This window comes from Astyanax mexicanus, chromosome 18 (assembly GCF_023375975.1).
Source record: "Astyanax mexicanus isolate ESR-SI-001 chromosome 18, AstMex3_surface, whole genome shotgun sequence".
Classification (NCBI taxonomy): Eukaryota; Metazoa; Chordata; class Actinopteri; order Characiformes; family Acestrorhamphidae; genus Astyanax; species Astyanax mexicanus.
In genome coordinates this window covers 29,701,619-29,715,877 of record NC_064425.1, presented here as the reverse complement: position 1 = coordinate 29,715,877, position 14,259 = coordinate 29,701,619, and the positions used below count along the sequence as shown (strand labels likewise).

At 35.7% G+C, this 14,259-nt stretch overlaps 1 protein-coding gene across 4 annotated transcripts in view; it reads right to left on the bottom strand.

The window, feature by feature from the left end:
• Positions 1 to 14,259, bottom strand: part of gdpd5b (glycerophosphodiester phosphodiesterase domain containing 5b) — a 111,620-nt gene that overhangs the window by 23,458 nt on the left and 73,903 nt on the right. For all 4 annotated transcript variants that reach the window (XR_001518524.3, XM_015604160.3, XM_007229235.4 and 1 more), the window contains exons 8-9: positions 10,772 to 10,917; positions 3,824 to 3,906 (exon numbers count right to left, since the gene is read on the bottom strand). Coding sequence is in view for 3 of the 4 variants with exons in the window: in XM_015604160.3 (XP_015459646.1) it covers positions 3,824 to 3,906; positions 10,772 to 10,917 (229 nt within the window). In the remaining variant the exon portion in view is untranslated. The remainder of the gene's footprint in view (positions 1 to 3,823; positions 3,907 to 10,771; positions 10,918 to 14,259) is intronic.

Below are 14,259 nucleotides of genomic sequence, written 5' to 3'. Positions count from 1 at the left end.
CTGTAAAACAACAGCCTACAGCTGAATGTGTCTCTCTGCTTATTCAGTAATGAGAGTGGGGGATGGAAGCTACTGTCCATTTTCATGCCACTATTTCAATAATGCAGGTATTACTACTCTACTGCATTAAATGCATTAATAATCCATAAAAAGAGCACAAAAATAAAGCCTTGTGATATATGTATACACAGCTCTGGAAAGAATTAAGAGACCACTTCAAAATAATCAGTTTCTCTGATTTGGCTATTTATAGGTATATGTTTGAGTAAAATAAACATTGTGGTTTTATTCTATAAACTACTGACGACATTTCATTCCAAATAAAAATATTGTAGTTTAGAGCATTTGTTTTGCAGAAAATGAGAAATGGTCAAATGAATGAAAGATGTACAGTGCTTTCAAACATTAAATAATGCTAAGAAAACAAGTTCATATTCATTTAGAAACAACAATGCTAATGTTTTAAGTTTTTAAAACTTGCTAATGTTTTAATGTTTTTAGATCAGAAATCAATATTCGGTGAAATTACCATGATTTTTAATCACAGTTTTTATTCATCTGCTTTTGGGTGACCTTCAGCAACCACAGGATGACATCAAGTGACCTATAAAAAGAATGGCAAATGGCAGCCGGGGTGAAGTGCATGGAAAGAACAGTTCAAAACAATCGCTTAGAGGCAGGACCTTCTTCAATGAGAAGCAAAGAAGAGCCAGGCTGAAGATCATAAGAATAGGATTATAAAGGACTGGTGTAAGAGAAGTTTCTCTGATGAGTCCAATTTTCAGCTTCGCTCAACACCTGGCCATCAAATGTTTAGATGGAGACCTGCAGAGGTGGACTTGTTATCCTGGAAGTAAACTTGCTTCCATCTGCTCTGGCAATGTTCCCCAACTCTTGTTTCCAAGATGTTTCCATCAGGACAATGCTCAATTCCACATAGTTAGATCAATGAAGGTGTGGATGAAAGACCACCAGATCAAAACAGTGTTATGGCCAGTACATGGACACTTAAAAACCTCTGAATGTAATCATGTAAGATGTAAGTTGGTCACAAGCCATTAAACAGTGGAATAAAATTACCCAAAAGCAGTGTGAAGGACTGGTGGAGAGCATGCCAAAACACATGAAAGCTGTGATTAAAAATCTGGGTTATTCTACCAATTACTGATTCTGAGCTCTTCCTTAAACAAAAAGTTAGTATTATTGTTTCTAAATGAATATGAACTTGTTTTCTTTGCATTATTTAAGGTTTGAAAGCACTGTACCTTTTTATAATTTTGATCATGTCTCATTTTCTGCAAGTAAATTCTCTAAATGACAATATTTGTATTTGTAACTTGGAAGAAATGTTGTCTGTAGTTTATAAAACAAAACAACAATGTTCACTTGACTCAAACATGAACCTATAAATAGCAAAATCAGAGAAACTGATTTAGAAACTGAAGTGGTCTAATAATTTTGTTCAGAGCTGTGTATGGGATAATTCTCCTGTGCTTTATTTGCAGTCATATTATGAGGCATACAGTCTCTGTTCTGAATCCATACTTGCGAGACAAAAGGCCTGTGTCAAAAAGGGTCCTGTTTGTCATCACACTTAATTATTCAGCCCGGAGGAGGGCACAGAGCAGTCAGGCCAACCTGTCACCAACACTCTCATCTCCCCAGCTCATTCATCATGGCTCAGGGCGTGTCTGCACATGTGGATATACAGGATGCGCATTACTGTGCGTGGATCAGCATAATAAATTATGTATTAATTGCTGCAGTGAAATTAGCATTTCAAATTCTGATAGCAGAACAGTAGCTAAATCTCCAACACGCACATGACCTATATAACCAACCATAATTCATTTCACTGTGTGCTTTGATCATCCTTTGATTGTCTGTGCTCCCAGGAAAGTCAAAATATTGCAGGAGTTTCTTTACCACTTTTAAATAGCCAAATTACAAATTAAATACAAATATAATACGATTAAAGTTTTTATACATAGACAGAGAGATAATGTGTATAAATGTCTAAAATATAAAACCATTTCTTAAGTAACAGGACTACAGTAAACCACAGTAAGAGCCATTATGCACAAATATTGAAAATGTGGAACAATGGTGAACCTCCCCAGGAGTGGCTGACTGACCAAAATTACCCCAAGAGCACAGTGACGACTCATCCAAGAGGTCACAAAAGACCTCACAACAACATCCAAAGACCTTCATGATAGAGTGCCATATCGTTAACCATAGCAAGAAAAAAAGAACATCAAGGCTCATCTCAATTTTGCCATAAAATATCGACATGATCCCTAATACTTTTGGGAAAATACTCTGATGAGTAGACTGACGAGACAAAATTGGAACTTTTTGGAAGGTGTGTGTCTCATTATATCTGGCATAAAAGTAACACTGCATTTCAGAGAAAGAACATTATACCAAGAGTAAAAAATGGTGGTGGTAGTGTGGTTGATTGGGGCTGATCTGCTGCTTTATAACCTGCAAGACTTGCTGTGATAAATGGAACCAGAATTCTGCTGTCCACCAAAAAGTCCTAAAGGCGAATGTCCGACCATCAGTTTATGACCTCAAACTAAAATGAACTTGGGTTCTGCACCAGGACAATGATCCAAAACACACCAGCAAGTCCACCTCTAAAAGTGAAAACTTTGGTCCTGACCTGAATCCTTTTGAGATGCTGTGGCATGTCAAGAGGTTCATGCTGGAAAACCCTCCGGAACTACAATGTGGTGGAATTACAACAATTCTGTAAAGAAGAGTGGAGCCAAAATTCCTCCACAGTGATGTGAAAGCAAGTTACCGCAAACACATGATTGCTGTTGTTGCAGCTAAGGGTGGCCCAACCAGTAAGAAGACAAACACTTTTTCCACACATGGTCAGGTAGGTTTGGATTTTTTTTCTCCCTTAATAATATTTAAATTTGTTTGATTTGAAACATTTAAAAGTAACCAACATGTGCATCTTTTTCGTTAATTTGACCATTTCTCATTTTCTGCAAATAAATGCTCTAAATGACTAATTTTTTATTTGGAATTTGGGAGAAATGTTGTCTGCAGTTCATAGAATAAAACAGCAATGTTCATTTTACTCAATCATATAACTATAAATAGCAAAATCAGAGAAACTGATTAAGAAACTGAGGTGGTCTCTTAATTTCTTCCAGATTTGTATATATACAGAAAGACAGAATAATACAAAATATACTGATGTGTACAAATAGCTATAATTGTTATGAAAATAGACATTTTGAAAGATGGGAGTGTAAATAACCTTTTGATGTAAAAGCTCAAAGAGAGAGATAAAAGACGTATATGCCGTATCTGTATCTATGACACAGAAAATAAACCATAATATACATAATATATATATATATACAAAAGTGTTTTTAATAAAAACAAAAGTAGTTTACCTACAAAATAACAATAAACCCTTAGTATTACTATTATTTTCATGAGTGTATTTTTTCCCTATCCCTGGTGCACACACACAACACATAAATTAGATCCTACACATTCTCCTGAGTACACTTATTCACTCACTGCAGCTCCTGAGCTTCAGCTCCTTCCATCTCATCCTCTGATCCATCATCCAGGCGTGACTAACCCACCTCCCAGTGACTGGCAATGAGCTCACACACTCGCTCACACACACACACACACATACATACATATATACACACACACACACACCCCTGCACACACGCCCACTCGCCCCACCCCAGTAAGTCTGCATGTGGTATTGATCTGCACTGTCCTCAGAGGGGGGAATAAAGAAGGATGGATTGATCAAATGAATGAACAAAGGCATAAATACCTGATGGCCACTTCAGCCTGCAGTCCACTCACATTCATCTGCAGCGCCCTCCGGAACGAGAGCAGCGTGTTCTCAGGAGCCAACTGAGGAGAGGAAGCAGAGGAAAAAAAAACACAGAAGTGTAAACCTTCAATCAAGCGGAGGAACCACAGGGTGCAGGATATAGAGGAAAAGCACAAAAGAAAAAAGACGAGAAAGTAGGGCTTGGGGTTTATACATGCTACTCCAGCCCCAGTGCTGGAGAACTAAACTGAAGATCCTGTATAAGTTAGTGGCTTAATGCTCCTTACAACCTGACTGGTAAAATTCATACACAAGACAGACTAACAATTTTTTGGAAAAATGTAAGGATTTTAAGTGCGCCTTATAATGCTAAAAATACATTAAATAACATTAAATACTTAAAAATAAGAGCGGTACATATTCTGCAAATAAGAAGAGAAAGCCAGGCGTAGCTGCTAGCTAATAACAGTGTTTTTTTTCTGAGCCTCCATAGCCTGTACAGGAAGCACATGCACAAAGAGAAATATGGAATTATTTTGCATTTTTATGACAGTCAGGACAAGCCCATGGAGACGTCCAAACAAGTCTGCAAAACATGTTTTAAACCTGCGCAGACCAAAGAATCAAACTACTTTAATCAGCCAAGAAAACTTGTTTAAAGAATTAAACAAAAACAGCAGTTTAGTGAATATGATAAATAATAATTAATAATTAATCTTGTTAATATTCTTAAATATAAGTCAGAGGAGTGGGAGTCTTTAGGTGTTAGTCTTTCTTTTCAGGAGGCAGTTTTTTATGGCAGTGATAACTGTTTAAGTTAACTGGATTTATCATCTCGATACGTTATAACTGCCAGCGTTAGGTTACCTTAACTTTCAAACTAAAAATAACAATTAAATAAGTAGATTGTCGGCACCGGTTATAAACCAGCATTTTAAAGTTAGTTTTAAGTTCATTTTGTACTGCTAATTGTAATCACAGCATGTGGGTCATTCCACTGAATGGATGCTTGTATGAACTCTTCCAAATTAAACTTATTATTTTATATTTTTTCACCTCTGAATCTAAGAACACATATATATTAACTATTCGAAACATGTACTGGTCAAAACTCAAGCAGCATTACTTAATTTTTTACAAGGTTTCTAATCCGAAGATGGTAATTTTTTTCTCAGTCCCTCATGTAACATTTAAAAAGCATGTTTAAAAGTAAATCCACTAATTCCTTTGATTTTTTCAAGAAAGTGTTTATTTTAAAGAAACAGTTGACTGCATGTTCAAATAATTGACATTTATGACGAAAAAAAAACCCACTATATATGTATGCACATTGTATTTTTGTTTAGCTTTGACCCAAACCTGAAATTGTTAAAATGTACTATATCATGCAATTTATTAAACAAACGGACAATGATGAACTGTTACTGATCTGTTACTGGAACTTACTCCTGTTACTGGCACTCATTCCTGTTACTGGAACTCTGTGTAGATTAAAATCCAGCACTCGTTTGATTTAAAAAAAAAACTTTAAGAATTGCAGTTTTGTTTACTTAGCTTGGCTTTACTTAACTTGGCTAACTTAACCCCCGCCACCACCACCACCCAGCAGGAGACCTGCTGAATTTACTAGTGTTGTATAAAATGCGCCTTATAATCCAGTGCACCTTTTGTATGAAAATAGAATAGAAAATAGATGTTCATTGATATTGCACGTTACAATCTGGTGCGCCTTATAGTGTGAAAAATACTGTACTCTGCCAGAAAAAACATACACATTAAATTCAGGAGATCCCACACACATATTCCACCTCCACAGAATGCGGCAAAAGTCACGGGACACTATGATACTAGTAAAATGCAAGAAAAAATAACTTTACAGTTTTTAAATAATCTATATTAACAACTCAGTGACATTACGCAATAAATGCAGTGGAGAAGGTGATTATGGGAGCATGGGAGAAATCTATAGATAGGAGCTGGGGTGGGATTACAGTGCAGTACAGCCTGTAAGGAATTTTCCACCCCCAGAGATTAGCAGAGCCTGAACCTCTTTCAATTATTCTGCTTTAAATCAATAACTCAGAGCAAAGAGTTCTTTCAAAGCTGAGACAACACAGCTACACAGCTACTTGTGCAAAGCAGCCCGAGCTTATGCAATGCTATGCAAGCTAGAACAACAGGATCAACAACAAGAGCCCTCGAGGCCAGCAGTGGTGATAGAAATTATTGATAGAGCAGCAAACAACACTCCTGCCTGTGACCTTTCACCAGAGCAGACCCAAAGAATAAGAAAGTGTGATGCAGGAGCATGAAGTGTCTCAAAGCCCTCAGTCAGGGGTCCGATTTATCTTAAGAAGAAATGGAAGAAAGTGTTTTTTCCTGAACTTCTTAGTTAACCTTATACATTTATTATGGCTGCAACCAGTGTTGTGCGTGAACGAGTTCAAAAGAACACGTTCATTGAACACGCTAATTTTTTCGTGAACGTTGAACTGAACGCAACACATTTTTTATGAAGAACTTGAACGTGAATTAGTTCACATTATGTGTCATGAACAGCAGACATCACTGTAAATGAACGTTGGCTAGAGAGCGTGGAGCGCGAGGGCGAGAGAGAGAGAGAGCGAGAAAGAGAGAGAGACCAACGACAAGAGCGCGGAGCGTGCGTGCGCGAGAGAGAGAGAGAGAGAGAGAGACCGATGACGAGAGCGCGGAGCGCGAGGCTGAGAGAGAGAGAGAGAGACCGACGACGAGAGCGTGGAGCGCGAGGGCGAGAGAGAGAGAGAGAGAGAGAGAGAGACCGACGACGAGAGCGTGGAGCGCGCGAGAGAGAGAGAGAGAGAGAGAGACCGATGACGAGAGCGCGGAGCGCGAGGCTGAGAGAGAGAGAGAGAGACCGACGACGAGAGCGCGGAGAGCCAGGGCGAGAGAGAGAGAGAGAGAGAGAGAGGGAGAGACCGTCGACTCAAAATGCTCATTGTCAACTATTCATAACTAGCACTACACAAAGTACTGGGGACAGAAGCACAATGGGAGAAGAGTAATGGGCTTAGTCACACACTTTCCACTCAACTGGATCTGCGATACAGTATGTTACCTTCAATTTAATATCGATACCCAAATGTGAGAGTGTGAGAGAGAGAGAGAGAGAGAGACTGTGCGAGTTTGCGACAGACAGCACAAAAGAGAGAGCGCATAACAGCATGTGTGCCTGAGAGATTCTAGCACAGCGGCTAAAAGGATCCATGTTTCTTTGCGCGCCCTCTGCTTGTGTGAATCAGGGCTCCATCTGAGTTTGCCACGTTTATGCTCGTTTCGTGCAAAGTATTGAAAACAGACATCATTTTTTTTTTTTTTTTTTTTACCTTTTGGTACTCGGTAGTAGTGATACATTTCTGTTGATGCCTTTTTGGTATTGAATTTCGATACCCAGCCCTTGCCTGCATCCCCAAAAGTGGCCAAACAAATAGATTTCCTCACTAAATAGCAGCACTGAACATCACCAGATTAGTCGACTTCCACACTAATCACTAGTTGCAGCCCTAGTTGTCTAATAAAAAACAAATATCTCCATTTTTTTCAATTACTGTTTTAGATTACTACATAATTTCAACAAACCAACTAGGGTTGCAGGGTTTCCGCCACGTTCATTTCAGTGCGGCGGTCCGCCACGCCTTCGTTCTTCCCCGCCACCCTTCGTGAAAATTCGGAGCCCGGCGTTTTTCCCGCGCTTGATCAGCGTTGCCCCGCCCTCTCTCGTTTCTGACACTGGAATTTGATCATCTCGACAGGACACCGGCTGTCAAACTGGACAACTGAATCCGAGGTATGTGGCGCTTATGTAGACGTAGCCTACACAACACGGCTGGTTTCGCATGTTGCATCTATTTCGGGAGGCTACAGGTGAGGGCTTCTCTAGCCGTAATTCCTAAACGCACAGCTGTGTTCCAGTCCTGCACATGTAGCAGGGTGGCCGCGGGTCCTTAAAAAGTCTTAAATGGTATTAAATTTCATTTTTGTCAAATAAGGCCTTGAAAAGTCTTATTTTGTCTTAAAATTTCAACCAAAATGTCTTAAATTTGCCGGAGCTAAATTTAGGGGGGAATAATTCCGTCAGCCATGTGTTGAACTTCGGGGGTGGAAATCGGTAGTTAGTCATGCAGTGCCAACATAACGCGCGCGCGCGAGAGAGAGTGTGAGTATAGGACACAGCGAGAGAGAGAGACTGAAACATAACGCGCGAGAGAGAGCGAGAGCGAGAGCGCGCCTGTAAATAGCGAGAGAGAGAGACTGAAACATAATGCGCGCGCGCGAGAGAGAGATGAATTAAACAGTGATTAAACAGCTTCAACTTACGCAGGTGTCCACTCAGGCTCACTCACCTGGTGGAGTGAAAATCACGCTATGTTTCTGTTTCTGGAGCTGTCATAAAGCAAGGATGTAGGGCCCTAGAATAGAGGCACCCTAGAACAGCTCTGTGATGCATTTGTTTTCACGGTCCAGTAAACATTTTATTGTAATTAAATTAAAGATTAAAGATATTATTTGTCTGTTTTAATAAGCACAATTTTTAATTAAATTCAATAATATTTTTTATTTTATTTACTCATTCTCACATTTAAAATACCTAATACAGATAAGAGCGAATAAATAATACATATATATTAAATATATTAAATTGAATTTGGTTTTGTATAAAGTTTAATTGTGTATACTGTACAGTGAGAAAATTGTAATGTTTGTGTCTCGTATTGTGTCTTGTGCATTCACATTTGAAGTTTTCAAGAGGAGGATTAAATGCTCTGAGCCAGCCTGCCAGATGTGCCACTGAATGTGGCTGGGTGATATACTGTATAGATAACATGTCTGTTGTGCCCTTTCTCCTCTGTTATGTATAATTTAACATTTTGTGTTGCACACTTTTACGTTTACCGTATCTGAAAAAAGAACAATAAGGATTTATTTTAAAGAAACCTACTTTTTGCAACTTTTTGTTTTAAGTGGGCATTTTTCAGTGACAGTTGGAAATAAAGAAAATAACTGGAAACATGTGTAATTGTGTTATATCGTGATATCATTAACGTGATATAAATTATCGGTTCCCAACCGGGGGGTCCTGCCACCGCACCTTCAAGGAAATCCTGGGGGAAACCCTGGGTTGCCACCCATCCCGTAGAATATGTAATCATCCTTATTCCATTATTATTTCCAGCTTATTTTAGTAGACTATTGTGGTCTAATTGATTGTTCAGGATGCTCAGTTTGTCGAATGAATGATCATTTATTTAATATACAGTAGGCAAAGCCAGTATAAATATTATATGGCCATTTAAAGAATCAAACTAATATATTAACAGTGTCTCATGTCTCATTTTGACAAAAAACATTGAAATCTGTACTTTTTTGTACAGATTTCTGTACATTTTGTGTCAAAAGGTTTATATTTTTGAGGAATACAATGTCCAGTGATCATTATGTAACATATAATAAGTGGTTTAATAAAAACAACAGCACAAAATAAAAAATACCACTGCTGCTGGTGACTCGTCCCACGGCTGTTAGGCCTGTGGTGGACATGGCCCAGAGGAGCTGCGGTGGACGTCCCTTATTTTAAATTCTGAAAGGTGGCAACCCTAAAACCAACTGTCCCTTACAGTGTGTCAGCATTTCTGGATGAATAGACCAGTAGAATTTCTTCTACATGATCTAAAATAAATTCTTCTTACATTGACTTCCACTGAAAGTTATGAAGGTTTTTTCTTTCTCCTGTGAAGTTGCTGTTTTGGAGATACTTGTTTTCATTGGACAGCGACGATATGGGGTTAAGGGGAAAAAAATATTATTTTTTTTTTTCATAAGAAAAGTATAAAAAGTATATTTTTAAATATTTACCTTACTTTATAATCGCTTTACAAAAATGGCAAGAATTATTGTATAATTTAACACAATAGAAGTGAAGATTGTTCTTTAAATAATGCTTGTTCTTACATAATGAATTTCTGACATCATGCCACATTATATTTTTAGATATAATTTAGATTTTTTTTCCCAATGCCTAAGGATGTTTTAGCCGGTGTGCTAACCAGCAAGCTTTCAGAAAAATGGGCCTTCTTTATCAACTCTTTATTAGGAAGAAATTTAGTTTTTTATACCCTTCTACACTGTTGTTTTTTTTACACTACTGTTTTCTCATTTGGGATGTGTTTATTTTATAAGGACAATGAGATTATCATTATAAAAGCAGAGCTGTGAACTGTTTTATACTTAAAATGCACATCATGAATCTGATGTCAACTTTTTATTAGGACTTTTCTCAAGAACTAATGTAAAAAACTATTCCTAGGAATATACTGGTGAATGAGATAAATTCTTATGAATTTTTCCTTAGAAAAGCATTTGTAAATTTGACCCCTGATCTTTTTTCCCCACATTTTTAGGTGAGTGTTTACAGACAAACAGGGTATATAAGCTTAGTGGGCAGAAACAAAAGAAGTTGTTGTGCATGGAAAAAGTACTCCAGAGCAGTCTGGAGCTGGGTATACATAGCCTGTGCATTAAGGGAGAACCCGTATCTGTAGTCTATTACTGGCACTTACTGGCACAGTGATCAATAATAGAGAACAGGTCCTGACTGGCACCTGGACGTTAGCTCTGTATGACTTCATGCTTCAGCTGTTTTTACTGTGGCTGCAGGCAGTTTATACACACCTACTCTCTCTGTGTCTCTGCAGACTGTATTATTCTGTGTTATTCAGAGCTATAAGGAGCCAGTGATATTAATACTGTGGACAGAGTGCATCAGCAGCACGTCCTTTATTACTGTGGTTCTGTTTCCTAGTCCCTGTTGTTTGTAGAACAATAGCAATATGAAGATCACAGGTTTCACACAGCTGAAATCAGGAATTATACCTTTATTACTACATCTCTTCTTCCAGACAGACTTACCATAGGAGCTCCTTGGTGACCGATGACGACAGGCCGTGCCTTCAGGCTGTCTCGCTCCATGATGCAGGGTGAGGAGATGGACAGTGGGGTCAGGTAGAGGCTCAGAAGCACAGCCAGGTAGATCAGGAGAACTATTATCTGAAACCCTGTAGAGCAGAGAGATCAGCACACAGTCTTACCGACACAGACCACACAGAATACTTAAAACAATAATATGAATCTAATCTACAATAATAATTTCAATAAATATAAATATAATATTTAAAAGCTCAGCAGAAAAAATAAGTAATATACAGCAATGAAATAAGACCACTTCAGTTTCTGAATCAGTTTCTCTGATTTTGCTATTTATATGTTTGAGTAAAATGAACTTTGTTGTTTTATTCTATAAACTACAGACAACATTTCTCCCAAATTCCAAATACAAATTTTGTCATTTAGAGCATTTATTTACAGAAAATGATTAATGGCTGAAATAATCACAAAGATTCAAAAGTTCAGAAATTCATATTTGGTGGAATAGTTCTGGATTTTAATCACAATTTTCATGCATCTTGGCATGTTCTCCTCCACCAGTCTTACACACTGCTTTTGGATAACTTTATGCCCCTCCTGGTGCAGAAATTCAAGCAGTTCAGCTTGGTTTGATGGCTTGTGATCATCCATCTGTTTCTTGATTATATTCCAAAGGTTTTTAATTAGGTAAAATCAAAGAAACTCATCATTTTTACATGGTCTTATTTTTTTTCCCAGAGCTGTAAAAATATATCACTATATACAGTATATCACTAAATAAATAAATAAATAAATAAATAAATTAGTTATATATATAATTGAAAACTTGATTGAAAAACTATAATTGAAAAAATATGTTACACTTTACAAATTACAGTAATTAAATGGTTAACTAATTAGTAATTGGTATTAGTTAAAACTAGTTTAAATTACTAAATTTAAATGCTTAAGATTGTTATAAATTATACTGAAGTAAGACATTAGTTCTATTAAAAGTACTGTTAATTAATGTATTATTCATTTTAAAATGTCCCTATAAAATCAAATTAAATGAACCAAATTAATATATTAAATTAAATAAATTAAGGTTTAAAAAAAAGGAAATAAATAAAAATTATTGAATTAAAGTAAAAAAAAAAGATTAATAATGTCGTATCAAGAGTCAATTAATAATTATTCTGTCAAAAGTACTGTTAATTAATGTACCCTTATTTTAAAGTGTCACTATAAAAAACAAATGAAATAAATTAAATTAATACATAAAATTAAATACATAAATTAATAAATAAATAAATATAAATAAATAAATTAAGTTTAAAAAAGTATTGTAATGATTAATAATGCCTTATCAAGAGTCAATTAATTATTAGCTGAGATATTCTGTCGAAAGTACTGTTAACAACCCCTTATTTTAAAGTGTCACTATAAAAGCAAATTAAGTTAATCAAATTAATACATAAAATTAAATATAACTAAGTAAAAAAATAATTAGCTAAGACATTCTGTCGAAAGTACGGTTAATGTAGCCTTATTTTAAAGAGTCACTGTAAGCTCTAATACAAACAATTAAAAAAAACAAACAATAAAAAATTTAATAAAAAAAAGAAAGAAAGAAAGAAATATGGGTCAGAATATAAATCAACTGAAATAATATAAAACCATATCAATTAAATTAATTAATTAAATAATAAATGCAATTTGGTATATTAGTAATTGTGAACAATTCCAATCAAATAAAAAACAAAGCAAATAATACAAAATAAATATTTTTAATAAATATTTGAACAAATGATAAGTACAATGGTTACAAAAAACTACATAATTTTTGTAACCATTATTTATTTACATAATCAGAAGTTCCCATAACTTAAAACATGAAATAAATAAATATATAAAACAACAATCTACCTCTAGTTAAACTTAAAATATTAAATCAATATAAAAAAACCCACATATAATTCTCAATTTGACTTCAAATCTTTCAGTATTTTTCCTGTGGAAGATCAGATGATTGTTTCATATCTTATGTAGAAGACGTCTGATGCTGAATCACTTCGGTTAGATCTAGAGCTCAGGGATGGTGTGGTTTTATCAGAACTCTGTGACGGTCTGTCCTGTTAAAAAGACTGATGACTTCACTGATACAGAGACACAGTCATGGCCTGTTTATCATGACTTAGTTAAACCTTTACAAGGACTCCTCTGGGAACCGTGGTGTTCAGAGGACAGTCCAGAAGAAGAGGTCACATTATAACCAGCTCACGCAGCACTGTGTCCCTCAGTGTGACGGAGGAACATGGGAATGTACTGCTTCAGGATTACAGGATTACTCTTCTGTTACTCCTCATTAATTATTAAACACCTCGTCAGAGGGGGAGGATTAATGGAAGACAGTGATGTATGGTGTAGACTCACTAAGCACAGGCATTTAATAACTATAGCAACATTTTGGAGACACATTTTTTTTTTACTTTAAATGTAAGTCAATATAAAAATATTTATAATAATATTTCCAACTAAATTTGGAGAATATATATTTGGATTTATTGATTAATGATTCATATAATTAAAAAAGTGATATGCAGAACAGTGGCATCATAGACATATTACATATTGGAACAGTCGAAAGTTCCAATCAATTTATCAATCAATCTATCAATCAAAATTTTTTTTAATATATTTTCTTCTCTGTAGATTAATATTGAGAAAAGCATCTAGGAAATTATGTAATTATGCAATAAAGTGATAAAACAGAATTTTGCTTTGATTGCAGTACTGTGTACTTTGCACATAGAGCGACATAATTATGGACCTGTATCTGTACTTACATATATGTACATATACATAATTCACCTATTAAAAAAAATACATATATGTTCTATACAGCACCAGTCAAAAGTTTGAACATACCCCTTCTCATTTAACATGTTTTCTATCTTATAATTTTTAACATCGTAAATTTAATATTTAAGACCTTAAAGCTGTACAGGAACACATGTAGAATACGTTTTATACTTTAGATTCTACCACATTCAGCTGTGATGACTAATTTGCACACTCTTCTACTGCAAAACCACATTGGCCAAAATAGACATAATAAGTGTAAATAGAGATATACAGGCTTATATTAAGCAAAAAAAAATCTACCAACGGTGTAATCAATTCTTTCTTAGTAAGATTTCTTAAAATAAGCAATCAATAAATCCCAAAATGAGTGAAGTAAAACTTATTAATTATTCCTAAAAAAAAAAAGAGCAAAAAAACAACACATACACTTACAATGCTTGGTAAGGCAAAAATTCTGAGAAAAAAAATATTATTTATTACTTTGAAATACTGTGTTTCAATGTGGTATTTTAATTTCAGTGTCTTCATGAGGAAAAGTCACCTGAAATAGTTTTCTCAGCATCTTGAAGGAGTTTTTTGAAGGTGCTAAACCATAGTTTCTGCTTTTCATTCATGCTGTAACGCTC